Source organism: Ixodes scapularis, unplaced genomic scaffold, assembly GCF_016920785.2.
Source record: "Ixodes scapularis isolate PalLabHiFi unplaced genomic scaffold, ASM1692078v2 PGA_scaffold5__190_contigs__length_132052651, whole genome shotgun sequence".
Lineage (NCBI taxonomy): Eukaryota > Metazoa > Arthropoda > Arachnida > Ixodida > Ixodidae > Ixodes > Ixodes scapularis.
The window spans coordinates 110876705-110904081 of NW_024609880.1; the positions used below are offsets into that span (position 1 = coordinate 110876705).

General features: G+C 45.1%; 1 protein-coding gene across 1 annotated transcript in view; it reads left to right on the forward strand.

The window, feature by feature from the left end:
- LOC8036606 (putative uncharacterized oxidoreductase C513.07) overlaps window positions 1–27315 on the forward strand; it is a 106917-nt gene extending 79602 nt beyond the window's left edge. The window contains exons 2-8 of the mRNA XM_040214593.3: window positions 8577–8781; window positions 10218–10399; window positions 11591–11746; window positions 13696–13790; window positions 15799–16000; window positions 18145–18396; window positions 23624–27315. Of these exons, the coding sequence (XP_040070527.1) occupies window positions 8577–8781; window positions 10218–10399; window positions 11591–11746; window positions 13696–13790; window positions 15799–16000; window positions 18145–18396; window positions 23624–23955 (1424 nt within the window). The 3' untranslated portion in view covers window positions 23956–27315. The remainder of the gene's footprint in view (window positions 1–8576; window positions 8782–10217; window positions 10400–11590; window positions 11747–13695; window positions 13791–15798; window positions 16001–18144; window positions 18397–23623) is intronic.
- The last annotated feature ends 62 nt before the right edge of the window (window positions 27316–27377 follow it).

Below are 27377 nucleotides of genomic sequence, written 5' to 3' on the forward strand. Positions count from 1 at the left end.
AGAAGGGCCACGAATCCAGCTTCCAGAAAGTTAATGAAGGATGAGGAGACGTCTGTACACGAGAAATATATGTCTTCCTCAATATAAAGCTACCGTAGCCAAGCGAAGGTGCAATAGAGTGGCAAACGAGCTGTAATACGCGCTTATCAACGCCCAGATCAACAATTTAAACTATACTGGGGCATCCATAAAGCTACAGGCGCTCGGTGGGGAAGCGGGTGTACTTGAAAGAGCACGATGTAAAGAGCTCGCCTCATACCTTGAACTGTATTGCACGAGCTACGCTGTATGACGGCGTCATAACGGGCCGCATGGGACGGCGTCACATGTAGCACCCTTCCGCCGACCGTTTTAACGTATTTATGCCAGTCCCCGCTTGATCACATGTCGCACTTCTAAAAGCGCAGCCATTCAATACAATGGCAGTTTCTAAGAGCAAGCAAAAAATATAAAATAAAATAAACATGTTTGTCCGCATGCGCCACCTGCATAACAGCTTTAATTCAACATAAATTAAATAATGATGGTCAATTTGACCAAAATGTACTTGTAGAGAAAAAGCCAATTTGAAAGAAAAACAGGTGTAGACAGCGCTCAGGACGGGGAACGGGCTATGTAGGCTTTTGTTTTTAAGATAACACTGCGTCCTGATAGATGGGGGCTGTCCTTGAGTTCTCGTCTAATCTAAACCCTCGCGCGAACTAACCACCAGCTCAAAATTAGCAACGCGAAGCACGTTTTCTCACTAACGTCTTGAATCGCCGTCGCTGTTTCCTCGCATCTCTAGAGATATATTCGGGAGTCAGCCACGATCGCACACCCGTTCCCTTTCCCACATCACTTACGGGCGTGCAATATTGTACGACTCCAAGAACGCGCCACTGCCAAGACTGACCACTCCGTACCCTTTTGTTCCAAATTTCGTCCACACTGAAGCAAGCCCTGCTGCACGAGCACCACGTACGTTACCCACACCCCCGCCGCCTCCGCTGCGCACGGGAAGAACAAGCCCGCTCCCATTTTCATAAGCCCCCGTTTTCGGCCGAGCAATTGTTTCTCGGTTTTCTCGGTGTCCTGCAGATGGAAGGGGCGGGATGATGGAGCGGGGAGTCGCGGCGGGCGGGAGCAGCAGGCAGCTGCATGCACGCGCCGGAGGGCCAAGCAAGTTCGGCTCTCCGCCATCAACGCCCTTCCGACGACGGCGGAGCGACGGTTGGCCCCTCGCGTTGCCTCATGGAGCGCACGACATCTCCTTTTGCCGCCGCCGCCGCCGCCATTTAGACTGCGTGTCGCCCGCTGCTTGCAGCCGTCTCGACGATTCAGAATGAGCCATCGCCTCTTTACATCTTTTTGTTTTTTCTTTCTCGGGAGAGTGGGATTGTGTCTGAAGCTCGTTTCGCCGAATTAATAGGGTACTTTCGTATATCTCTCCCCACCCCTTTCCCCACTCTCCCTCTAATAGCCTGTGTTTCGATTGTTCTACGGCGTGGATTGGGCTGTTCTGTACGAGAGACCGCTGTTCGATTTGCTCGATGGGTGGTGGGAGCCGTGAAAATGGTTCATTTTTATCTCTCAGGGCGGGCTTCGGCACTTTCGGTGACTTGTCCCCTATGTGTGTACTTTCCCGTTCCCCCGAAAGGGTTGCGATTTGTGGGTGCGTAACGTCCGCTTGCTCGGCTTTTGAGAATGGGTGGACGGTGGCCATCTTGTCCGAATGGTGGTTTGAACCGCGGTCGCGTGTCTGCTAAGAATATCGATCTTACGGAAGTGGTATCTCTTCTTTCATATATTGCTCATTAACTCGGGATTTCTTATTATATTAATACCATATTGGGAGATTTGTACTCTTTGTTATTCATTGTCAAGTTATTTATACGACAACTGAACCGTCAGCAAGTCTTATGCATGCATTTGGGGGTCTCAGTCTAGCACAAATACTCCCTCCTCCCCTAAAAATTAATAAAATTAACCGGCAGCTATAAAGCGAATGAATAATCTGCTAAGATTCAAACAATTTTCTGCAATATTTTTGCCATTTGTTACAGCCGTGAAACTAATCTATAAAATATCTAAGTTTTACCCCTTTAAAGTGTAAAATGACACTGCTTTCTGTAGCATTTTCGAAGGGATGAGGAGCGCGTGCGCAACATTAATCGGCGCTCGAGGCGGGTGAGCACATGCGCTCCCGCACTGTTGATCGAATTGCTAGAGAGGGCTACAAGTCAAGTTATACCGCTCGCTTCACTGTTACATGTGGCTTACGCCGAGCGACCACCCACCTCTAGACTTGTTCTGGCGCTAGCCTCGTCCAGTGGTACTCTTTCCCATAAGGCTGTACAAGTTTCGCGTAGGTGGATCCCCGCCTGTCAGATCCCACACCAGCTTTGCGTTTCAGAGGGCGTGCCGGGGCAACAACCCGTCAACCCGAACTGGGCTAACACTGTCAGGTCGGTCGGGGCACTCCCTTCGTTCGTTCGAGAGCAGCCCGACGATACGAGGAAACTCCCAGCTCTCCCGATCCGCTAATATCAGCGCCATCTGTCGCGGGTGGCGAGAACCCCGGGAAGAACGCGCCGCTGCCCGCGGCGTCCCGTGCCAGACGGTGCCGCAGACGCGGCCAATCGATGCCGGCGACGCGAAAGCCATCCCAGAACAACGCAGACGAGGCGGCAGAAGCGGCACCTATACTTCGTCTCACCTAGAGCTCTAAATAGGGTGCGCTTGAGAGTAAATACACTTCAGCCAGCTTGGTGCTTCAAATCATGGTTGCCAGTTATCCGAAGTACGCGATTGAATTGGGGATGAACTCCTCAGTCGCAGCAAACGTATTTCCACCCTCCAGAAGTGTTAAGGCAGTCATCTACATGACTAAACGGTATCGCTCGAGCTTCCTGGCTGACCCCGTATCGGAACCTCAAGAAGTCGCATTATGAAATCGGAACTGTGGTCAATTACGCCCGCTCTGTATTAGTGAACAAAATGCTGACGCTGCGGCTCTAGTTTCATCTTACGATGGGCCACAGTCAAAGCTAGTGGCCGTCATGTCCAATTACGAGCCAGTTTGAAGTCACGTGGTACATTGCTCAGACGGGCGTATTGGCGCTCGCTGACGGCCCGTAGCTCGAACCAGAGTCCAGCGTAGGTTGATACGAGATATAGTTCCCCCTCCCGGTCAGAGCCGCGTCTTGGTGTCCAGCTGTTTTGGTACATCAGTCTCTGCAGACGGTCGTCTGTATACGACCGCGGCTTAGCGTCTGTGGCGGTCCATCGCGAGGTGAAACGCGGTATATTCGCCGGCCGTTTCACGAGGAGGACCCTCAAAGAGTTAGTTGTCTGCGTTCCGGACCGAAAGATCATTAGTGCGGCCATGTTCTTCCATGCGACGGGATTTGGTCGGCCCGTGGGGGTCCTAGTTGTGGCACCGGACGTTTACAACCTGGGACGGCTCTGTTGCGATGTCGGCGGCGGCCGGTCGGCCCGCTTCGCTCGGGTGGCGTTTATTGTTTCCGCGGCGTTTGTCTCGGCCCTTGTGAGGGCATTTAGACCTAAACGACTCGCCGGGCTGATAGCCGCGGCTGCTCGGTCGACGAGCTGGAAAATGGACGCGGCCCTCTTGTCGATTGCCCGCGCCCTGCCGACCCTACTGGGCTTGTTTCGTAAACCCCAAAATGGTGAGGGGGGGGGAGGGAGGTTTGGAGGATGCAACTGGATTTATGCTGTGTCGGATGAGCAAGTTGCGTCCTCAGCTAGGCGAATTTGTGGGGCTGCTCACTGTCGAGTGTCTCGAATGACGTGTCGGAGGTCGTAAGCAGGACTTTCATGTTTTTGTACTCGAAACTGGCATGTTATGCGCTTGTTAGGTGGAAAAGGTTCGATGATTGCAAGAATTTTAAAGCGTGGAACGGGCCATACAATGAAAGACCGCCCCTAATCACAGAAATTTGTTCGTCCGGACGCACCCCTCCCCATCCCCCCCAAATGACAGGTGACGTCAAGGGAACAGTGGCGTGCTCCCCCCCCCCCCCCCCCCCCCTTTCCCCTTTAAAAACAAACAAGCAGTGCCTGGCTACCCCACTGCACGTGATGTAAAGTACCCTAGGACGTGCCCGTAAAGTACGTGACACCACGACTTTATATTTTAGTACCACATCATGTTTATTCTGTTCTAAACAAAACTAGACGATCGCTCCTGAAATATTACGCTTCGTGCATAACGGGACTTTAGAGATAAATGTCGCTCCCAATGTTTTCTAGAAGCTTTAAGTCCAAAGTATATACATAATTAACATTAAAGGTCGCTTTATTACGTTCATCATGAGCGTGACAGTACACACTAGCAGCCTTTTATTCCTTTTATTAATACGCCACAATTTCCACCAGTTCGTCGGTCTTATTTTTCGAAACGAGAATGTACGGTGCCTTTAGTGAAAGGACGACACATAAATGAAATTATTTTTTTTTAATATTTCCTACAAGGCAAGAAAGGCGAGATTAAAATATCATTATTTATCGACAAACACTCGCGCGCCAGTTGCATGCTAGAAGCTGCCCGTTTCAAAGCACTCGGCGCCTCTGAAACAGATGCTATCGATAAACTCCAGCAGGCAGCCGCTTTCTTCTTAGCGTGCTGCTCTTTTCATAAAAGCCCAACGTGACCAGCGCAAGCCGGAGGATGACGTTGCCGTGAACGACAGACGTGCTCGATGGACGGCCCTTCGGCTGAACGCGTCCTTGACTCTGCTATCGGTATCGCGGCTTGCCTCACCGGAGTACGGGACACGCGAGCTCCGAGAGGGGATCGCAACCTGCTGCTGCATTCTGCGCTGACTCACCACCTGTGGGAGGGGTATACCATGAGTCACCCGCGACCTTCCCCGAGGCCTTTCTCGGTTCGGCGTGTGGATGGACGGATCAAGAGATGCGACGCCGTCGCCCCCCTCCTCTCCAAGCACGCACACACAAACAGACACCTACTTCGATTTATGCACCCAGTGCCGCCTTACATTACCTTATTTGGGCCGTGAGAAAGGAATGTATCACGTGTAGATTTTGTCGAAACTTGTCGACCTTACTGAAATGCATCGATTTGAAGAAGCAATAGAACAAGCCGGCGCCAATGGAGTTTTATCGGAACTGACATATTCGTTGTAAACGTCTTTAATTTTTTGTTATGTTTTTCTACATGCGTTCGTGAGGACCTCAGTGGACCTCAACGTCTGTAGACAACCGTGGCTAGGTTTAGTTCTTAACGTTACGTGTCCATGAGGACCTTAGTGGACCTTATGGTCGGTCAGTTGGAAGACGTTTGCTGAGTGGTAAAGAGACATGGCAATCGTTATCTGGCGTGGCCTGAGAGGCCTTACAGACTTTGTGACCGATCGACTAATACAGTTAGGCTTTGCTTTGACTGTTAGAAGAAATGGACCGCTGTAACGCGAATGAGGAAACAACCGCCACGTTTGCTTGAGTTTTGATGCAGGTAACACACATACAGCCTTTGACCGGGCGCTTTTTTTTTTTTTTTTTTCCGGGATCAAATCTACGAACTCTTTGCCTCAGCCTCCAGTTCGACAACAGTGCCCATGATCCTTATTTACACCGAGTAATCGTTTGTCACGTTAACTCCGACGATCAGCGACGCAATTTTGGGTTGTCAGCGGAACTTGGTTATTAATACAGCTCTGTCGAGTAATGACGATCCCCGTGGACAAGTTGCCTCGACAGTTGCGCCGAGTTAACTTTTGATTCATGGCACACGGTGAGATGGCGGCTTAAGTCCGCCCGGTGGGGAGGATTGCATCTTTTTTGCTCGTACACGGGACCGAGTCGGGAAGGGGATGAGGGATTATTGGTTGGGTTATCGAACCTGAACTCCCTTTTGTCGCGCGCCGGAAAGCTTTGTCGACCAATCGTGGCTCGTTTTGCTCCGCGCTTTTGTTCGAGAGGGCAGAGAGGACTTCCTGCTGAGAGAATGGTGATGGATGGATGTTCCCTGCTCGTCGCCTCTGCGTGTCGCCTTGCCCTCGGGGCTTTCGTGGTCGCCGCAGCCGCTTTTATGGCGCGATTAGGCGTCACTGTCTTCGCCGCTCGACATCCGTGTTATGCGGTGAAGGTAGGCCTCGCATGCTTTGGGAGCTTTTGTTTGTTCAGTTTTTGGATGTTGTATGCGTGTTGGTGGGACGAGTTCGATAATAACTCTCGCCTGGTCGTGGGGTGAATGATCCTTCTTAGAGTCGGGGTTGTTAGCCTGTAGTTAAATAAGCATTCCATAAAATATACAGTGGTTTCACTCCCCTGGACTATGCGTTCAAGCTTTCTTACATCAATGTGTTTTAGGATATTCGGTAATCATAAAAATTACTTTTATGAGTCAAATTATATATAGTAATAAAAACGTGCTTCAGATAATAGTCAGTTTTGTGTTGATCATCGCGGGACAACAATAAAGAAAGGGGAAGCCATTAGCGGTTGGCTCTGAAACAAAATAAAAAAAAAACAAGTATTTTTTTTTTTTATTCTTGCGTTCTGCTTTTGCGAAATAGGACACATGCACAAAGATCCGTCAAAGTCCTTTAGAAATCAAGCGCTGTTAAAAATAAAGTATTATAAAATAACTTCAAAATTTCAAGTGAGTCTTTGTAAAATATAAATAATCTGAACAGTTGGAAACACGCAGCTAGCTCAAACCTAAGTATTCGCGAGTTGTTACACCGCAAGGGAAAACGTTGACGCAAGCTTTCTTAGCCGCATCTAATAATTGGCTTGGTCACGTTAGACATTTCCAGCTAATGGAATTAATATTTGCTTTCTTCTTACCTTCGGTTCATCTATGGCACCTTATCCAGATTGTGACATTTAAACGGATGTACCTCGGTGTTGCCTAACTGCCGCGTCGTCTCTATGTCCTCTCATCTTTCGCGTGAATCAACTCTAAGGTGAAAATTAATATGAAGAATTACCAAACGCAAAGTAAAGAAAAACGAAAAGGAAGCACAGCCCGAACACCGTTTGCATAGTTGTTTAAGATTTTTACAGCTTGTTTTTTTATTTCTCTTTCATCCTTTTGCTGTTACGAAGATTCTCTTTAGTGCAGTGCTCAGCCACCCTTGGATGACACAAACCCTCGCAGTGAAGATGTCGAGCGCTCCTTGAGCCAAAGGGTATTTTTGACCCGTGTGCTCGTGCCGAGCAAACACTCTCGTCTTAAACCCGTGAACGAAGACGTCGTTACGGGCTTAATTCTGCCGTAAAACCTCCCATTCCGATGATAAACGTTTAGCTCATGAGACGGAGGGGGGGGGGGGGGGGGGGGAGGGGGGGGGGGGGCGGCGGCAGACGTTCGCACTCCTCCCTGGCGGCCAACGTCGCGGGCGTCCGCGGCTGCATCCCGTAGAGGAGTGAAGCTCCGTCGCTCACGTTTAATCGTTATCAGAGGTGCGGGAAGGAAGGGAACCAGAAGCGCCGGGTCACGTGGTATCGTCTCCTCCCGTTGCCATGGCAAAGCCTCCCGATGCGAGCAGTGAACTCCCGCAAAGGTCATGGCTGCCGCTCCCGGTGCTCCGCGGGTTGCCATGGCGACCGCTTCTCGGAGTAGGGATGGCGGTGTCACGTGGTGCTAGGGGCGATGCCGGTTTTCTTTCGCCGGTTCTTCTGGGCGTGCGTTCGGCGTATGCTTCCTTTGGGCGGCGGCGGCGTCTCGCTGGCCTGGAGTGATGAATGGAAGTAGGTTTAGGGGGAGATGCACTTTTTCTCTCCATTGCCTGATTATGAATGCATGTGTGCGTTTGGCGAGTCGGGTCGCACGTGCCGGCGGTATCGCTTCTTTTCTTCTGGGAACATCGCTGTAGCTCTATTAGACCGTTTCTTTCAATAACGAATAAGCGTTTTTCATGTGCATGTTTTATACGGACTTTGTTGTTGATGTTCGCATATTTACGTTAGCTGAAGAAGACAGGAAGAAGGGAAGTGCGTAGTTTATGTGATGCGTAGTGCATCAATGACTGATATGCTTTGAATCGAGTGAACGAAATGATCCACAGCTGTTGGCAAATTGAATAACTTCTTTGATGCAAATAAAATAATCACTTGACGACTATACTTTCCTCTCTTTTTCGTAGTTCTTTATTCCCTATTTGCACCTGCCCTTGTGGCTTCCAATTTTGTATATGTGCTAACAATCAAACTGGAATACCATGATTACTTTAAGAAAATCACCAATGTCGTCTGGAAAACGACAGAGCCCCTACGCAGGCGAAAAATAAGCTATTATAATTAATATGAAATGCATACGCTTGCTTTTATGTGAGAAATATGACGCTCTATGCATATATTTAATTTTGCATAAGTGTATATTGTATTTGTTGCACTTCGTATTTTTTTTAACCCATACGTAAGGAAAATCGCAATACATGCATGCATGTTATACATATTACATGATATAAAAATAAAAAAAATTGTATCATAATTGTCTCGTTTTTTTCTCCGGCCATAGATTACTTATTCCATAATTAATATCCCTGCTGACAATCTAGAAATACAGGACGGAATATCCTCAACGTTCTTTTTGTTTTCTGCAGTGGTGCTGGTGACGGGAGCCACGGGCTACGTGGGCTCCCACGTGGTGAAGCTGCTGCTGGAGGATGGACAGCTGCGGGTGCGTGCCGTGGTGCGCAGCCTCGACCAGGAGGACAAGGTCAAGTTCCTCAAGGACCTGGTGCCCGACGCCAAGCACCCCGTCGAGCTGGTGCAGGCAGACCTGCTCAAGGAGGACACCTGGAAAGAGTTGAGTTACTTATTCCGCCCTAGTAGTATAGACGCTTGCAAGCAATCGCGCTTCGAGAGCTAGTCTGACCACCGCGGATGAAAAACGCTTTGTTCGGGCGCCAGTCTGGACACCGTGGGAACGCCGCAGCAATGATCGACTATCAGATGATCTATCCACGAAGTAGCAGGATTGCGGCACCCAGGGGCCGTACTTGCAAACGTTTATACTCGGGCGCAGTTAATCCCTCCCTGACTTGTGTGTGCGTAGTTACCGACAACTAAACGCGAGGACAGAGGACCAATTGCGAAGTAAGGAGTGTGAACGTAGTAAACTACGCCCCTCGTTTGTTAACTTGTCAATGGACCTAGCTTACTATACCGCCCAGCCATCACGGCGCACTATAAAGTGGTATTAAAAAAAAGAAGAAAGAACCCTATTGCCAAGTAATTTGCATAATACCGATTGACGTGGATTGCGGCGTGGGATTTTACAACGTGCTACGACCTGGTTAGATCGGTTTCACCTCTTTGTCTTTTTGGGTAAATGTTAGGGATGCCGACATGAACACCGGATGCACTCTGTGTCAGTCGGCCTTATGCGAAGTATGAAAACAAGTTTTATATTGCCACTTTATTTATTTATGCGATGTGTAAAAGTAAATATCTTTTTTTCTGGCCGAATCGTTTACATGACTTCTCTTGTTTTAGCACTCAAACCTGCACATTTGTATATACTTTCTAAAGCAGATCTGCAATATAGGAAAGTATACTACATTTTCTTGAATAGAAGCACTTTATCACTCTCCTTTTTTTATGACGGTGTCATTGCAGGGGTGTGCGTAGATAAATTGAGAACCACGGGACTAATAGACGGTATTTTCAGATGTTTTCCAGGTTTCTGGATTTGCTCATAGTAATTATTGACTAAAACTCTCTTGGTATTGTTTATCACATTCATAGAGTTAAGTCACAGGGCTTTATAAACTTGCGTGAATGTTAAAGGCACATCTCCTGAAATCTCAGCAACCACTTAATTGCAGTTTGTAGCAGGTCTGGATGCCGGTGCTTTCAGAGGGGGGAGGAGAGTGGGGGATCAGCGTAGAAGATGCTTTAAAAAAATACGCCTTCCCCCTTTTTCCCGCCCTAAATATTTTTCTTTTTCCCGCCCTAAATATTTTTACATCCATAATTCAAGGGGGGGGGGGGGGGCGGGGCATCTTGACCCCCTTCATCTCCCACTAAAACCGCCAATGGTTTGTAGTACTTACTTGCCTGATAGGCTATAGCCGAGAGGTAACATTACCTGCAGGGTTGTTCTTCATAACAATAGACGACTGTCAACGAGGACAACATCTGGTCTCTGGTACAGTTGCCATAGTTCCTTGTCTTACTATTGTCTCCTCACATTAATCCAAGGATGATCTAAGATTCACTCTTCACATTTTTTGTTACAGTGCTGTGAAGGACTGCACATATGTGGTCCATGTTGCTGGTCCCACACCACACTCGTCGCTCTCCAAGGACACGGATGCACTCAAGCTGGCAGTGGATGGCACCAAGGCCGTGCTTCAGGCCTGTGCAGACGCTGGCACCGTCAAGAGGGTCGTGCTCACCAGCTCCATCAGTGCAGTCTCCGGTTAGCGAGGACATTCACACCTAGGCTCAATACATATCGTTAAACTTAGCGCTACAGTCAACGGAGATATTTGATATGTCAACAAATTTATAGAATACAGCCATTGATACCTTTCAATGAACCACGATGTCCTTCGGTAGTTTCCAGTAAACGATGAAAAGTATGTTTAATATATAAACCGAGGGTGGCACTCCTTACGCTCTGTTTACACATTTTTCGAGCCGCTACATTTACGAAGGAGGGCCCCATTCAGCAGCTATAGGAATATGTTAGCAGTTGCCCGTTTGGTACTTTGGCGTTCCCGGTTCTTTATGGGTCATCCCACGCCAAACATCCCAGATTTTTTGTTTTACCATTTCTGATTTTTAAAAGAATGTTAATGACTTTTTCTTCTAAACTTTGTAACCTTTTCTTCAAATAGTTTCGCCTAATTGTTTTTAATTGTGTGAGCATGGTTTTAGCTTTTAGCTGAAACTAGGCATCGTTCAATAATTGAGTAAAAATCACTTTTCTTTTGAGAAGCCCACATTTTATTCTTTAAATTCAAACGGCTTTTATTTTACTATGTTGTGGTGATTAGGACATTTTTATTGTTAAAATATTTTCAAACTTTTCAACAAAATGAAAAACATTTTGCACTTTTCTGAATTTTCTGTTTAATTATCAATTTCCGCCTGACAATTCTAATTTCTTTTTGTTGGAAGCCCTCTGGATGTATTACAAATAAAAAGGTTTAAAACAATAAAACAAAATACTTCACAGAAGAAAAATATTATAAATTTGTGAAAAGGTCAGTTTTGCTGCAGCCGTTTCCTCGACCCTGAGATGATTTAAGGAAAAATACGAAAAATAACGACTTTAGAGGGAGAGTTTATTGCCTTCATAAGCAAAGGGTTTATCAAAATAATGTTTTTTCTCGCGTGAAAAAAAAATTGAAGTTGAGCTTCTGCGTCGCAACCTGGCGTGTTCGTGGAAGAGGCTGGCGCGGTGGAGCATTTTAGCTCTGTACGTTCAGAAGTTTGGGGTTTTGCGCGCGATATATGTTTCTTGTTTAATTTTCGACTACTTAAAAATAGTGGGTGGACACTTATTGTGTCAGGGGCACATTCTTGATATTTTACGGTAGGTGTGGGCTGTTGTGAACTAAGGTCCATCCAACCAATTCACGCCGTTCCACTTAATACTTTGCAGACCAGTCTCAGCCAGCGAGTGCCCTGAGCGAGCGTGAGGGCAAGCCATTCACAGAGAGTGACTGGAGCAATGTAGAGTCGGCAACCATGGACGTCTATGGCAAGGCAAAAACCCTTCAAGAGAAGGCCGCCTGGGACTTTGTCAAGGAACTCTCAGGTAAGTGCCCAGACAAAAGATTTTACTCCTTTACTCTTGCAAACTGCTTTATCGATGCCCAGACATCCGTTTTTCACATGGCACTAAATTGCACCAGTTAAACGCTCGTGATTGTCAGTCTGGCATGCAGCGCAAATGTGGCAGTTGACGATGGCAGTTTTGCCAAATACGTACATAGTACTTAGTCAGTAAAATATGCACATCTTGCCGAGAATGTTACTGGAGTAAATATCTTTCTGTATACTCTGCACCAACTTTTTCGTGCAGCTTTTTTTTTTTTGCAAGACAGGTATAGTTTTCAAACTATGTATTACTTTTTGCCCATTAATAGAGATAATATGGAATGAGGATGGTGTTTTAGGCACAAAACTTCACAGACACTATGTAAATGTCAACATTACTTGCAAGCAATACTTCCAGCAAGCGTCTGAGATGTATTCACCCTGGGCAGAATGGAAAAACTCTGAGGTAGTTTTTTTTCTAACATGGCCATCTCGGGTTCTCATTGATTTATATACTGCAGTCTAAATTCTTCATATATCAACAATTTTCACACAATAAAGATAGCTGAAAATGATGGGTAGTCAGAGACCTTTGGAAGTTTGTTTTTCCTCTTTTATTACTTTCTTCAATATGTGATTTTTGCTGCCAACATATAGTAGTCTTGACTTTGACCATTTTTGTTTAGATATCTGCATAATAACTTGCGAATATTATCTTCACATAAAAAAACCGAATGCCGGGTCGAAGTTGCAGTTTCAAGGGCCGACAAACAGCACATGCCAAATTAAATGTGCAGAGTCAGGATTGCATGCAGATTTTCTGCTAGCTCAAATCTTCATCAGGTATATGACTAAATTTTATTTGAAGTGGCAGGGGTATTGTCTAAGGTTCATTTGGAGCATTCAAGTTCTGCAATAAATTGATATTCACAAAGCAAAGACTGCTGTATTGTCTATGTGAGACAATTGCCATTAAAAAAATCTAAAGATGGTTTCAAATTAACCGCACTTTGTAAGTTATGTAACTAAAACTGCATGCCAAAGTTAATACATAATTGTCTTGCCGTAAGTATACCATTGCCTTGACATGCTTTCTGCTTCAGTGCACATTAAAAATAAAATGCATTTGTGCTGGGAGGATAAAACTGCTGCTTTCAATGAATGCTGTCCAAATACTGCACCAACCACACCGGCGACCTTTTGTTTTTGAGTTACTCAAACACACGCTCATTCGCTGCTTTGCTGTTTCTATGTTGTGGTCTTCTGACGTTGTCTTGTTCTGATGCATGCTGCTTTGTTGCATGCCGTTTTTTTATGTGCATTATGTGATGCCATAAACCATACATATCTACAAGGAGCCAAGCCAGTGCACCAGATGAACGGTACACTAACACCAGTCTTAGGAGCGGATTGAGTTCAAGAAACTGCTAGTTGTACTAACAATGCAGAGAAAGCTGCTGACAGCTCAACCACCCATTTGCTGAAGCACATGTGTATGAAAGCCACCTAAGGGATTTCTGAACAGACCTATCTGGTGTAGTAGTATAAATTTGCATTTGGCTTACAAAAGGCGTGTTAGGGCATTCACCTATTTCACCGCATGAGTCTGGCATGGGATGCCATGCAATGTGCCACTGAAGATGTATGTCAGCATTTCAGCTGTAATGATTTCTCAAGATAACTAGCAGTGCTTATTTGTTTGTCATCAAGATTAATGTGTTGTCATGGCATGTGGCTAGGCAAGGTTCTAAGGTTGAGGGTGTTTTATATTTGCGAATTATGCCTGTTTTTGCAGGCATAATTTGGGGGGTATCTCTTGTGCACTGCCAGACTAATGTTTTTCTCTTGACCTTTTAGCATGTTTTGGCATTTGTTGCTTTATTTTATTGCGGGGTTTCGAAGGAGAGGTATGATGATCTCATCACTATCGCTTTGTTCTTTTTTCAGATGACAAGAAATTTGAGCTGGTGGTTATCAACCCTGGACTGTGCATTGGACCTCTGCTCCAGAAGACAACTCATGGAGTTCCCACTAGTGTTTTGGTTGGTAATCTTACTTTACAATAATTCGTAAATCTGTGCAATGCATTGCTTTGGCTCAGCAAAGAATTGGCCATATACGAGGGAAAGTAAGCAAGTCACAAACTGACAAAAAATCTCTGATATAAGTTGTGATTCGTTTCCAAATACGTTAAAAGGTGGCAGCACAATCTAGCTTCATAATATACACTGTGCAGTAACTAGTAGGTAACATTAGCATGCATGCGCAGCTTAGTCTAAAAATGGCAACTGTGCTCGAGGAGTGCACTCTAGAAGAGCAGTGTGCTGTTGTGCATTTTTTGTGGGCAAAAGGGTATCCTGCATAGGATAATCGCAAGTAAATTTTTCCTGTTTACGTTGAGAAGTAAATGAAGCGGTGCACAACTGGGTTGAGAAATTTTCCCAAGGGCACTGAAATGTTGTTGACGTCATGTTGAGAGTGCGTTAGAAGCAACAATGCGGCAGGTACGCACGCGGCCGAGGCAGCAGCTTAAAGTATTTTACGCAACAGGCGTTCGGGCACTGCTAAAGACATGGGATAAATGTGTCAATGTTTGGGGACTATCTGTCAAGAAAAAAAAAGGGTTTTCAATTTGGTATCCCGCACCATTTTCTAAAATGGCCTTTTGCGGCTTTCTGACTTTCTTGTATCATGCAGTATACAAGGCCTGATGTTTTGAGTTGGTGCCAATAAGCTCTTCTGTTTTTGCAACATACTAGGAAGAAGCTGAGAGTGAGAGGTGTGAGTGCCATGTGCTACTACAATTGCATCAGCATAATACTTGTTTTTGTCACCCTTCAGTAGGCACACAATGGCACTTTGTGTAACGGTCATGAGACAGTCGAGATCTTAGTAACGGTCACGAAAGTGTCAAGAGATCTTAGATTTTCTATTTACATTATGGAACACTCAATAGATAACACATATGTTACATTTTATTTCTTTGTATTTGAAGAACTTATGATTCATTATAATTTTGGGACTCACATTTAGGATAAAGGAGGGGTTGGGATGGGGGGGGGGGGTCGGTTAATTATTCGTCAAAATCTTTTTAAAACATAATTCTAAAAAGCATATGTTTAACATTGCAACAGACAGTACTGTCAATGCTGGCATTCCCGAGTTTAGTAGTGATATTACCTACTGCTTAACAAGCCTTTTAAATGTAGAAGCATATTATAATCTCTAACGCTGTTCATTTAGAGTTCTACAACTTGCAATAGGATGCTGAATCTGTGATTTATATTGTAACAACATTTCTGTGTTAAGTACTTGCACTTTTCAGTGAATACAGTTGGACTATTTCAGTTTTGATATTTATAAGTTTTTTAATGATAGTCTGGTAAATATTGCATAAATAGAAAAAAATGTCATCCCGAGAAAAATTGCTTGATGCTTATGGGTTGAAGGTTGAAATCCCATTCCCTTTGGCTCATTAGGGTATGCAAGTAGTATACTAAGAATAAATATGTATTTGGCTCATGTAACAGATGATGATTTATATCCTATACCAAGTTTTGACAAAATGACAGTGTAAAGTGTCTAGATTAATTTGTTAATTGCAGCTCAACCATAATTTTACCAAAATAAATATAGAACTTAAAAATTTTGCCTCTATAATGATCACATCAGCATGCTAATCTACTCACATCCTTTCCCACTCCACCATTTCATGTTTAGGTGAAAAGGGGCCCAGGTATTGCCAGCTAATGTATCTATTAAACTTTTAGATAAAGTCACGTCTTGTTAATATTCGTTTTCCTAAAAAAATGTAAAATAATGAGATTTAAAACAAACTCGTATTTACGCTGATGGTCTATAAAGATCTTGACCAGACAGCGAGGTATCCATATTAATGGGGCCCATGTAAACGATACATGACTGTATACTTAACACAGAGCACCAATTTGCTCGAAAAAAACTTTTTGGTTAATTGTAGGAATGCAAGGATATTTCCTGTGTGAAGAAACACGAAGAAGGGTAGCCCTAAGTGATGCCTTTGTCTTGCAGGTTATCAAGCGGTTCATGGATCGGTCGATCCCCCTGGTCCCTCCGGCAACACTGAGCGTGGTAGATGTGCGGGACGTGGCTCGTGCCCACGTGCGAGCACTGACTGCTTCAGCTGCTGCTGAAAACAGGCATATTGTTACCAACCAGTGCATCTCCGTCAAGGACATGGCCACAGCTCTTGCCAAGGAATTCAAGCCCCACGGTTGGTACCTTAGCCACACCTTTGCAGTGTCAAATCATTGACTAAAAATGTTGCTAAATTAGTGTGAAATTACCATATCTTTCAAAATGATGTATGCAAAATAAATGTACATGTTTAGAAGCTGAAATTTTATCTAGTGCGGTCTATATAGAAAGGCGGACTATACATGAATTTTCTTTTCCTAAGTAGTTTATTATGATGAGATATAGCAAATTTTATGGATCACAGAGTACATTATTGATGATTTATCTATGATACAAAGCAGTTTCTTTGTGTTAAGGTGTGCCGTGTATCAGAGGTTTTCGTGTGCAGACTATGCTCCAGGTGCAGACTACGTAAGGAAAAACATTTTTTTTCAACCTAGATATGCTTTTGCGGATGATAGACCGGGTGCCTACTATAGTAAAGAGAATACGGTAAATAACTCTGCAATAAATCAACTTGACATCGAAATTTGTATTTTAGACGGTTAAGTCTATAAAACAATAGAAAAAGTGAAACTTTTTATTCTTTAGTGCGATATAGAAATATGCGAGGCTTACATGCATGAGCACATAATTACCCTAAATTTTGCCTAAGATGTAAAAAAAAGAAGAAACAGCTTACAAATGAACTTGATTTTATATTATTTCTTGCTTATTTTAAGTAATTGCAGCCATGTGCCCTTGTTTTCCAGTGCTCAGCAGACTGTCTATCGGCATTGCCTGTGCATCAGGGGATGAAGGGAGCACAGTTCTCCCGTATTGACTATATTACTGACTGGTTGAACACGACACATTTTCTTTTGAACATCGTATACATTCAGTTTAGGCACGCTATCATCAGGTTACTCTGATAAGTTTTTGATCAAAGCTATTAGAGTGCTAACGCATAATTAAAAACATCAGATCTCCACTGTCATCTGGAGGTCGTAAGTCATCCTTGCGGTCCTAATCTGTAGTACTTTTACTCATGGTGCATTCATCAGGTGCAGTTGGGTATAGAATCTGTAAACATAGATTGCTTCCTTCCTGCTGGATATTGTTTTAGCCCAGACAAATACAGTCCATGCGTTAGGCATTGGTCATCGAACCATGCACTACCTCTAAGTTAATACAATATGGATAGGGCGACGAAATATTCCTGTGAGGCGCCTGATTTGAGTGTGCATGCTCAAGGGATGCTTTAACGAACATATGCGGGTGGCTTATAATTTCTGCAGAAGTGGTGGCAACATTTAGGTTAGTACACTAAATATAGATGTATATCTTTTGACAAAGATATGTGGTATTAATTTAAAATATTTTAACGAACACAGCAGGTTAGTAGATATTTATGCAGTAGTAGCTGCAATGTCTCAATTTGCGCGCCAAATATCCACTACGGATATTTCGATGGACATATTCATGTAGCTTAAGATTTCTGCACTATTCACTAGACGCAAGGCGCGAGTTATTATGTTCTTGCTTTTTGCGTGCGGTTTGTTCCTTGGCGTTCTTACGGGCTAATGCATCATTATCATCGTTGCGGAGCGATGATAAGGTGCTCTGAATCGTAGACTCCTATATGGGGGGAAGGCCTGCGCCTTCTGCACCAAATCCAGTCACAAAACTGGGAGTAAGAGAACGAGAGATGACCTAAAGAAGATATATGGTGGGTGGTGCCCTCACTAATTCACAGGCACTTTCCGAAACTGTCATCTTTTCCTGTTTTTGTTTAAAAAAAAAAAAAACATTTGTCTGATATCTCTCCCCACCTACGACTTGCCTTATTTTTCCTGTGCCAGGGCGCATCCTCTCACTTGCTCCCGTTCCCACTAGGAGAGAAGGCTAAGTTGTAGAAAGGTACTATGGAGGAAGCCAGGTTCTTCTTTACTTACTTGTTCTTCCAAATGAGAAAAAGAAGAAAAGAAATGTTGTTCCTGAGAATTCCCCTAGGATTCCTGAGTGGCGCTGCCTTCAAAATAGTCCCCCCGGGCCTGGTACTTTTCCTCTCACTCTTCCCGGGACCCGGCAGTTTATTTTTCTGGCGCGAAAGGCGCAGGCTTTTCCTTCATAAAGCAGGCTATGTCTGAACATGCCATGCCCTGTGTTTCTTAAACTGTCGGAGACCATAGTAGCGGCAACAGGTGCTGACTGGTCTAACGTCTGCTCCGTCCCCCGCAGGCTACAGCATCTCCACGGCGGGGCCGCCCTTCTTCCTGATGTGGCTGAACAGCCTTGTGGACAAGAACTCCAAGCTGCTCATGTCCAAGCTGAACAAGCCAAGCGCCTACGACAACGGCCGGATGCGGGAGGTGCTGGAGATTGAGCCCAGGGACGTGCAGCAGTCCATCCTGGACACGGCCTACAGCATGATCGAGCTGGGCATCGTCAAGAAGTCCAAGAAGATGAAGAAGCAGGAGATGTCCACTGAGGGTGAGCCTCGCCTCTTCCCTGAGAATGGGGAGGTTGGGTGACGTCGGTTCCCAAGTAGCACAGATGTTTTATGAACGTCTGCAGGACATAATCTATAAAATGTAGGGATAACCTGAAGATATCCAGGAAACCACATAAACTGCAAGGGTTAGTGGGACTATGAAACAGTAGCTGGCGGTGGGGAACCAGCTTATCTGTTTCCCTTTCATCAGATTACACGATTATGATGTCATCCTTACTTTCTTGTGGCACGTCCAGTTTTAGGAATTTTAGTTCTGAGGTCGTATTAATGCAGATATTCTGTTTCGCACTCAGTGAAATACAGCATGTAACAGAAGGGTTTGGATTTGGGCTAGTTGGTTGAACATGTTTAGGGGTTAAAAGCGCTAAAAACGACGGACGAGTAGGAGAGACACACACCACAGAGCGCTACTTGCAACTGGTTTCTTATGGGAAAAACCACACGTACCGGATGTGTGTCTTGTTGGTTTCGCGGAACGGATGTGTGTCTTGTTGGTTTCGCGGTACGTGTGGTTTTTCCAATAATAAACCAGTTGCCAGTAGCGCTCTGTGGTGTGTGTCTCTCCTACTCGTCCGTCGTTTTTAGCGCTTTTAACCCCTATACAGCATGTAAATTAACGCTTCTAAGGCACTCTAGATAGCCCTCAAAAATCGGCTTCTCAACGTGTCGCGTTGCGATTTACCACAGAGCTGCAACCAAGCAGTGAAAGCGTGGGGATAAAATATCAACGGATAAGCTTATCTTGCTCAAAAAAAGACAACAGAAACAAAAGAACCCTGCTTGCCGCGGAATTTGCAGTCGACGTCACGACCGGGCTCACCTAGTTAAATCTGCCGCCGACAGATGTTGGAATTGTCGATCGCGTCGGCGCTGAGCTTAGCAGGCGATCTTCGCAAACTTCCCAGCGCGTGTCTCGCTAACGCTAAAATCTAATTGTGCGATAATTTATATGAACTTAATAAGAAAATAAGGATTTAAATCCCTCGTGGCTCCCTATATTTGGTACGGAAATGATCGGTCGAGGTACCGCATTACTCTCCTGTCTCACGTTGCGCCATCTTTTGGCAGCACATTCAACTAGGCCAGTCCGACCATGACCTTGTCTGTGGATGCCCAAAATAGATAGCTCAAAACAGGTTTCTGTTTTTTGTTTATTGAACAAGGTAAATGTCATCCGTTATTATTTTTCCTCCATGCTTCCACCACCTAGTGACACCTCTGTAGTAAATCGCAGCGCGATACGCTAGGAAACCAATTTTGCCACTGTCTAAAGTGTGTTGGAAGCATTAGTTTACATGCTGCAGATTGAGCAAGTTATTCATTCTTGAGAAATTAGTCTTCTAAGTTTGTGTTTCTGTGTATATTACGAATTTTTTAATGGCACTGGGAATGTCGTCTGCATTTGGATGTTGATTTGTTAAAGAAGACAGTTGGTCAAAACAAAAAGTGAAATTTAAGTCTTATGGATTCTTAGATTATGCACATGCAAAAGAATGAAAAAAAAAAACGAATTCTAGTTTTTTTGCTTTATGGATTTGAAGTTTTTTCAATACACTAGCTCGCCAACCAAAGCTTCAAGACGTGTAGAATATCACTGCTGCATTTTTAAAGGGACAGTGACACCCTAAACGTCGTATTCTTTTTTCTTGTTCTCTAATACGATGCAAGTTGTAGTAATAAACACTAAAAAAAAAAAAAAAAAAAAAACACAACGCATAAAAAAAATTGCCCTCGCGCGCCTTTTTCTTTTTTGACGGTCTTCTCTCCCTCTTCTAACGTCCTCGCTTATTTTTATTTGTGACAGAATCGGTTATGAAAGTTAGTAGCTTTGTAAGCGGCGTTCCTTAATATTTGATAACGTCATTTGTAAAACATTTTTTTAACTCCATTGCGAACGCACTGTGACCCTCCTTTTTGAAATACGAAAAATGGAATCCAGAGTGATATCGCATCCTAGCTTTTTATCCTCCCTCGGAAAACATGGCGGCGCGGTGGCGCTTGGCACATGTAGCACTGCGCATGATTTATGAATCGGGGAATCGGACGAAATCATCTTTTTTAGGTGCCCGACGACCTCTCAGACTTCGAAAAGTAAATCGTCAAACGTTCAAATCAACTGGGTTTGGTTTGGTGTCTGTGTACCGTAGTTTCGGTTTTGACTCTGCCGGAGCAGCCTTTTACGCAGAACAGGCGCGACGTGGATCCTCACGTCTCTCACAAATGTCCACTGCGCGTCCTCTTCGACCTCACTCCGTTTAAAATAATTTGAGATCGCTGAAAGGATCCCTAAAATAACTTTAAACTCCAAAGTGAAGCGTCGTCTGCTCACAGCGATGGGCGGCACGCACGGAGAAGAGCGGTTGACCGCGGTACGCGGGTGACCACGGCACTTCCGGTCAGTACTGCTCGGAGGCGTGAGAGAAATTCGAGTTGCAAGAACACTCAAACTTTGATGTCACTGCACTGGGGCAGATCGCGCGGGAACTTCAAATTCGGCTTTGGGAGCTTGATTTTGTACTTCTCAAATACTGAGTTCCCAAGCTTCGCGCTTTGATGGTAATGTCTAGGTCTCGTTTTCAATCATTTCGGCTAATAAAAAGAAATACGATTTTGTAAAAAATAACTAAAGAAAACATGAACCAGAAAAAAATGAAAGCCCTGTAACGCCGAATTAGAGCGCAGCTCGACGAGGAGGAGGGAAGGGTATCGGGAGGAGAGTAAACCCTCCTCGCTCGTCCTCACCTCCTCATCCTACCTGCTACTTCTCCTCCCTCCTCTTCTTCTTCCTCCTCCTCATCCTTTCCTTCTCCTCCTCCTCCCTCCTCTCCTCCCCTCCCTCCTCTCCTCCTCCTTATCCCTCCTCCTCTCCTCTTCCCTTCTCCTCCTCCCCTCCTTCTTCCCTCCCCCTCGTCCTGCTCCCCCTGCTCCGTCCTCCTTCTCCCCGTGCTGTGCATTATGGGATAATTCCCATAATGCACCACGCGGTTACACCGACGGCAACGGCGACGCCTCTCAAGCCGGAAACGGGCGCCTAATGGTACGTTTACACCTGGAAAGAAATCCGCTGCCGCGGGAGCGGATCCGCTCCCGGCGGTGGCGGCGACGAGCGGGTTGTGTTTACATCTATTTCCTTCGAGCAGTGGCGGCAGCGCCGGCTGCGGCAGCGGTTCCCGCAACGTCTCGTCAAATATGACGAGAAGGCGCGAGAGTTCCCGCCTCGGCTCTCTCTCTCCCGGGCGTTGCTGCTCCCGGAAGAACGCGTACTCGTGACGTAGGCAGCGTCGCGCTGCGCAAGAATGTCACATCCGGTCAGCGAAACGCCTCGTTCGGCGGCAGAAATAGATCCCGGACCTAAACGGCTCGCCGCCGCGTTTTCCGCCGAGCGTTTCGCCCCAGCGGCAAAAGCTGGGCGGATCCGCTGGCGGATCCGCAAGTCTAAACGTACCATAAGAGCTGCTCTCTAAAAACGCGACAACCGATGATGCTTTCGGAAACGTATGGATGAGACAAGAAGCAAATCTGACACCGAGCAATCTATTTTACATGGATTTCAGTGGCTGTGGAGAACTGCCATTTATATTCAATTGTAAATGGATTTTTTTTTGTTCCTTGCCGTTAGGGGCCGACTTGTTATATTAATCTAAGAAGTGCCAGCAACGTTTCTGAGACCATCGAGCACCTGAGGTGTTCCCTCGCGACTGCAATTGCCCCTAGCACGCCGGTGGGAAGCAGGGAAGCTTGACGTGCGCACCTTTGCACAGCGTTGGGGATTGTCGCTAAGCAAGTGCAGAAGCGCGTGCCCACGAAGTAGAAAGGTGAACGGTTGATTCCAAAAGCCTTAATTCCTTCCAAATCTAGTTCAGCGTCATTTCCTCCGCTCCGCTCCCCCCCCCCCCCCCCCCCCCCCCCCCCCCGAAAGAAGAGTCAGAAGCACAGATGGCTATCGTTAATAGAGCGAACCAGAGAGAAGACGACGCGCCCAACTGGGTTGTTCAACCTGCCGCGTCAGCCGCGTCGGACGGCAGTTTTTGGACGCAACAGGCGGAAAAACAAACGCAACAGACAAGGAATCAATGCACATATTCATATGGAAGTTCAACGAAACCAGCGTACATGAATTTAATAGCAGGAAAAATGTGACCGATAACCTATCAACAAAGTTATACTTAGTTTCGTGATCTCATGAATTGGCGAAAGCAATGAACTTCGATATTGAAGTCTTTTAGCAAAAGGGATGCAAAACTTATTGTGATTTTTGAATGAAATTTTATACAAACTGAGTATGGTAACAAAAATAGTAGCTAGAGCAAAGAGTGAGACGTCTTCAATAGTACGACGTAAAATGTTGCTAACGAGACTATCATTGACTAATTACAGTGATTCAATGCTAACAGGGTTAACCAAGCTGGCTTGGTTGCTTACTGTGTGTGTTTTTTTGCTTGGATGTTTTGCTATCTGGTTTAACAATGTTTTATTATTGAAAATAATATGCTTCCTAGTTAACTTTATTTCTGAACTTTATTTTACTTTTATGGTAGAACCTTTAGAGTCGTAGCATTTCAGGCTTTTCTAGAAAAAACATTTGTACATTAGCATTGATGAAGTTTGAATTGTTCCATAAGACAAATTTAAGTTCTTGCATGCTGAGCATATTGTCTCCAACTGGTCTGACCTTGACATAACTACAGATAATAACGGGAAAATTAAACCACACTATTGTATATAAATCTGCAAGTTTTGTTTAAGGAACTTCGTGGGGATTAATCACGGATTGCACTGGAATTGTCCAAGATATCCATATATGGGGTCATGCAATTGCCATACCTGTATATAGGAATACTTTTGACACCTGTTCCAATAACCAAAAAGGATTCACGAGTTATTTTCTGGTATCTTCATTTGAGTTGAGTGAGAAACTTTAACTTTAAGGTCGAGAATAATGTACTGGGATCGATAGATTTCAATTGCCGAATTCATGGCAGTTTACTCATGCTTGAGTAGAAGCAGCTTTTCAAAAAGAGTATGTTATGCTTAAAAGACAGCTGCGTGGAATGTGCTCGCTCTGACAACTGTTGTTGAGCCACGTTGAGTGAAGAGGGCAGGAACCACATGTTTTAAATTTCTAGGCTCGGTGGCACAAGCTACCGCCTGTTATAAAGAGTACAGCCGTTAATATCTACCATCCATTCATCCGTGGCTCTGCAGGGGAGAGCCAAGTGAACGGCGAGGTGAACGGCGACAAAGCGGAGGACGAGAAGGAGAAAAAGAAGGAGGGCGAGGAGGAAGAGCCCAAGGACAAGGAGTCGGCCCCGAACACGGAAGAGGTCACCGAGCAGAAGGTGGAAGTGGTCACCAAAAAGGTGGAGGTAGTCACCAAGAAAGTGGAAGTCACCAACTGCAAAAAGGTGGACGAGGTCATCACGACCGTCGAAGACAAGACCAAGGAGCTGGAACCCGAGGACAAGGTCGAGAAGCTCAACGGAGAGGCGGCGGAACCGCCGCCACCGTCTCAGGCGGTGGAGGTGGCCGCCAACTAAGGCCCTCTCTCAGGCCCTCTTCCGGGGGCGAGGGGGCCACTCCCCTTTGTTCTTTTTTTTTTGTCTCAGAGAGGGAAGTGTCGTCATTTGTACGAATCTGTATCTCTGCTCTCAGAAGATGTGTTGTCTTTATTTCGAAACAGTAGAGGCATCTCTCATTCCTTGTTTTAGCCGGGCACACACACACATACACACACAAACACCGAAAGAAAAAGAAGACACCCGCCTCGGCGCGCTTTTTCCCCTCATTTGGCCGCGGTACCGCGCTTATTCCTGGAAGAACAGAGATTAGAGTCTTTGTTGGATGGGGGGGTAGGAATTTTGGTCACGTCCTGGCGGGAGCTTTGCTCATGGGAGGGGCGGGAGGGAGGGGAAAGCGTGCTTGACTGCACGTTTCTAAAGTCATCGAATCTTTGTACGGTGCTTGCCCTCCCCTTCGCATTCCCATCCCTGAATATGGGACTGCCGACGTTCCAGCCTCACTTGGTTACGTCGCCCGTTTGAGTCTACAAATGATTTTCTTTGTTTCTCTTTTTAGAATGGTGCTCCCGTCTTTATGAGAGGCAGGGAAAGAGGTAGGAAGTGCGCATGTCCGAGGCTCCCAGTTTTTAGAGGCTACAGCTTTTTTTTTTTTCTCCCGCCGCGCCCGCAGTCCTCGGTCGACTGGCTGCGGCACTCACAATTGGTTCTCAAGCTTTCACTTCTAGTCTGTAGATAGCGGGGAGAGAGTGGCAACCCTATCAAACGCTCCTTTCTACAAAATTTTTGGTAATTCCACGAAGTACTTCCAACTGTACATTGCCAGATGCACACTTCATTGTCAAAAGAAACGAGGAGGTATCATTTCTTCGGACTTCTGCAGGTTTCGTTGGAGTCAAAGGAAACGAAGAACAGGTCGCTTGGCGCAGAAATAAAAGAGCATTGTACATGCACCGAGGCTTTTGCTTTCCCCGCCATGTAAATAAGTTTTCCCCTGTGTCTTGGCTTTCGAGCCCGGCGCCGCGACGATGGTCATGCGGTTGCTGCTCCTCTAACTCCGTACTGGCACCGCGGTGTGTCAGCAGCACTGGCTTTATCTCTAGTGCTATTCGTGTATACATGCTATATACATACATTTTCGCATCCATAATTGTAGTGTAACGACCGTCTGTAGTGAAGTTTACTGCCATTTTTACTGTCTGACCATCTCAGACTCTGAAAATGAGGATGTTCTCTCTCGCCACCTGTAACCCTCGTCTCGACACACACACAAACGCGGATGGCCTTTATGACGTGCTCACCGACAGTGTGTGAATTTGTCAGCGCAAAATTTTCAGAGTCCCTCTTTTTTTTTGTCTCAACTTCTACACTTTTAAAAAGGGGTGACGGGGTTTTTTATGGGAAAAATCCTGGCACCTAACAAGCGATTCTAGATGCTTTGCTACCTATACCTATTTCCACCAAAGATGATGATGTCAGTGCCAGCTTAGCGGAGCATTTTAAGCCTATAGACTTTTGTAGTCGAAGCCATTATAACGGTTTTTATTTATGTTCGTACTTTCATACTCGTGACGTCCCAAGTGAAATTCTCAGTATTAAGGTTTTATATTCCAAAGACGTTACTTTTGTGCTAACGAGATTGTTACTTGCAGTTCTGTTCGTTTCTCTGACTAGCAGGTGAGGAAAGCCTCCCATCAAAAAATCTCCGAGTCGAAACATTGCATTTAATGGCGTCTCTCGTAATATCGCTTGGTGCAAACTTTTTTCAACTCTGCTCAATTTTTTTATGAATTTATAGGGAGTATTCCGCTTGTCTAGGTAACTTTCATACAATAGTATTCAAACTGCAAAGTCTCATCAACAAACATTAGCGAGTAACCAAGGATAAGCTTTGATACCAACTACCTTCCTTTTTGATATGCCACTTTACATAGTGGCAAGCTCTATGATTGGGTTCAATCTGCCAGTGGACACCTTTTCAGAAGTGTTGTGATATTGCTAACTTAGGTAGTATGTTCACAACCCTGGGGGCCAAGAAATGGCGACGTGCCGTTCGGAAGGAAAGTGCGAGCTGTGTATGCGGACACATGACATATCTTTGAAATTTTACACTCATTACATGAGGACAGAATGTAAGAAGGTGTAAATGCATTGCATCTACGCTCTTCTGGGATTAAATTGTGAAGAGAAAATATATGCGGCGGATCCTACAGACGTGGGTAGTAAAAAAAAAAAAAAAAAATGCGGATAATTAAAGTTGTACTTCCTGACTGACATGTGGATAGTGCCGTTGATGTTTTTGTTAACTCACAGCTGGCCATATGTTTCTATTGTCAATGTGCTGCATTAGCTGGTGTAATTACAGTCGTGTTATACCTACGTCAGATAATAATTGAAACTAGAATCCTTTTCTAAGAGTTGTTATCGTGAAGACGCAACTTCTCTTAGATATTGCTGGAGCGTCTCGCTGTCTGGCTGTTCGAAAAATTATTTTTTTTTTCTTTTTTTTACTAAGGCGTTATACTCATGAAATAACGGATGCATTAAATAAAAACTGAAACGCGATCCATCTCCAAATGTGATGCCATGAAAAAAACAACAACAAAGAAACATGTCCTTTTCCCTCGCTCTTGCTTGCCACTGGTTCAACTGGCTTGCTTCGTGTGGTGACGGATGTATGCAAAGTGTCAACACAAAGTCAAAGTCTCCAAATCCAATTCAGCCATCTAATGCGTTTGCTTTCTATCGGCTTTTTCTACGAAGCCGTAGAGAAGAGATAAATTTCCTATTAGTGATGCTTTTCCTAACGCCACGAGCTAGAAATTGAGCTTTAGTTGGGAGCCCGTGTAGCAAAAAGCGGTCAGACCCTTTCGCAGCAAGCTCCCAGCAAAAAACGACCGTAGGCCCATTCAACCTAGTCACTAGAGGAGTTTACGCCAGATGCAAGCGGGAGTCGCTGTTTCATATTTATGTATGTGTATATTCTTCACGCTGCAGGTTTTTACACGCTCATGAGGCCACCTATATTGTGCGTGTATGATGCCAGAAGAAAATAATCGAAAAAGAAAAGAATTGGAAAGTAACAAGAAAGGGAGGAGATAAAAAAAGATGTGCATCTTTGTGTACAGGGTGTGTCGTTGGATGTGACAGCCTCCCTTCTGTACTGCGACTACTACTACCACTACCACAGTAACAAAGTGAGGCTATCTGAATTTACACGGCAGCGTTTTCATTTGTTCCCCTATTTGTTTTACGCTGCAATCTGTGTGCTCAGCTTTGTATGCTCCATAGAAGAAAAAAAATACTTATAGTAGCTGTATGCCGTCTACTCGTGTATTTGTATGCTTGTTAATAAACGAGGAACAAAAACAATAGAGGCAATCTTGCGGTCTGTGCTTTTCTTTCGTGATTTTTTGGCCCGATCTCGGTGATGTTGCTTGCCT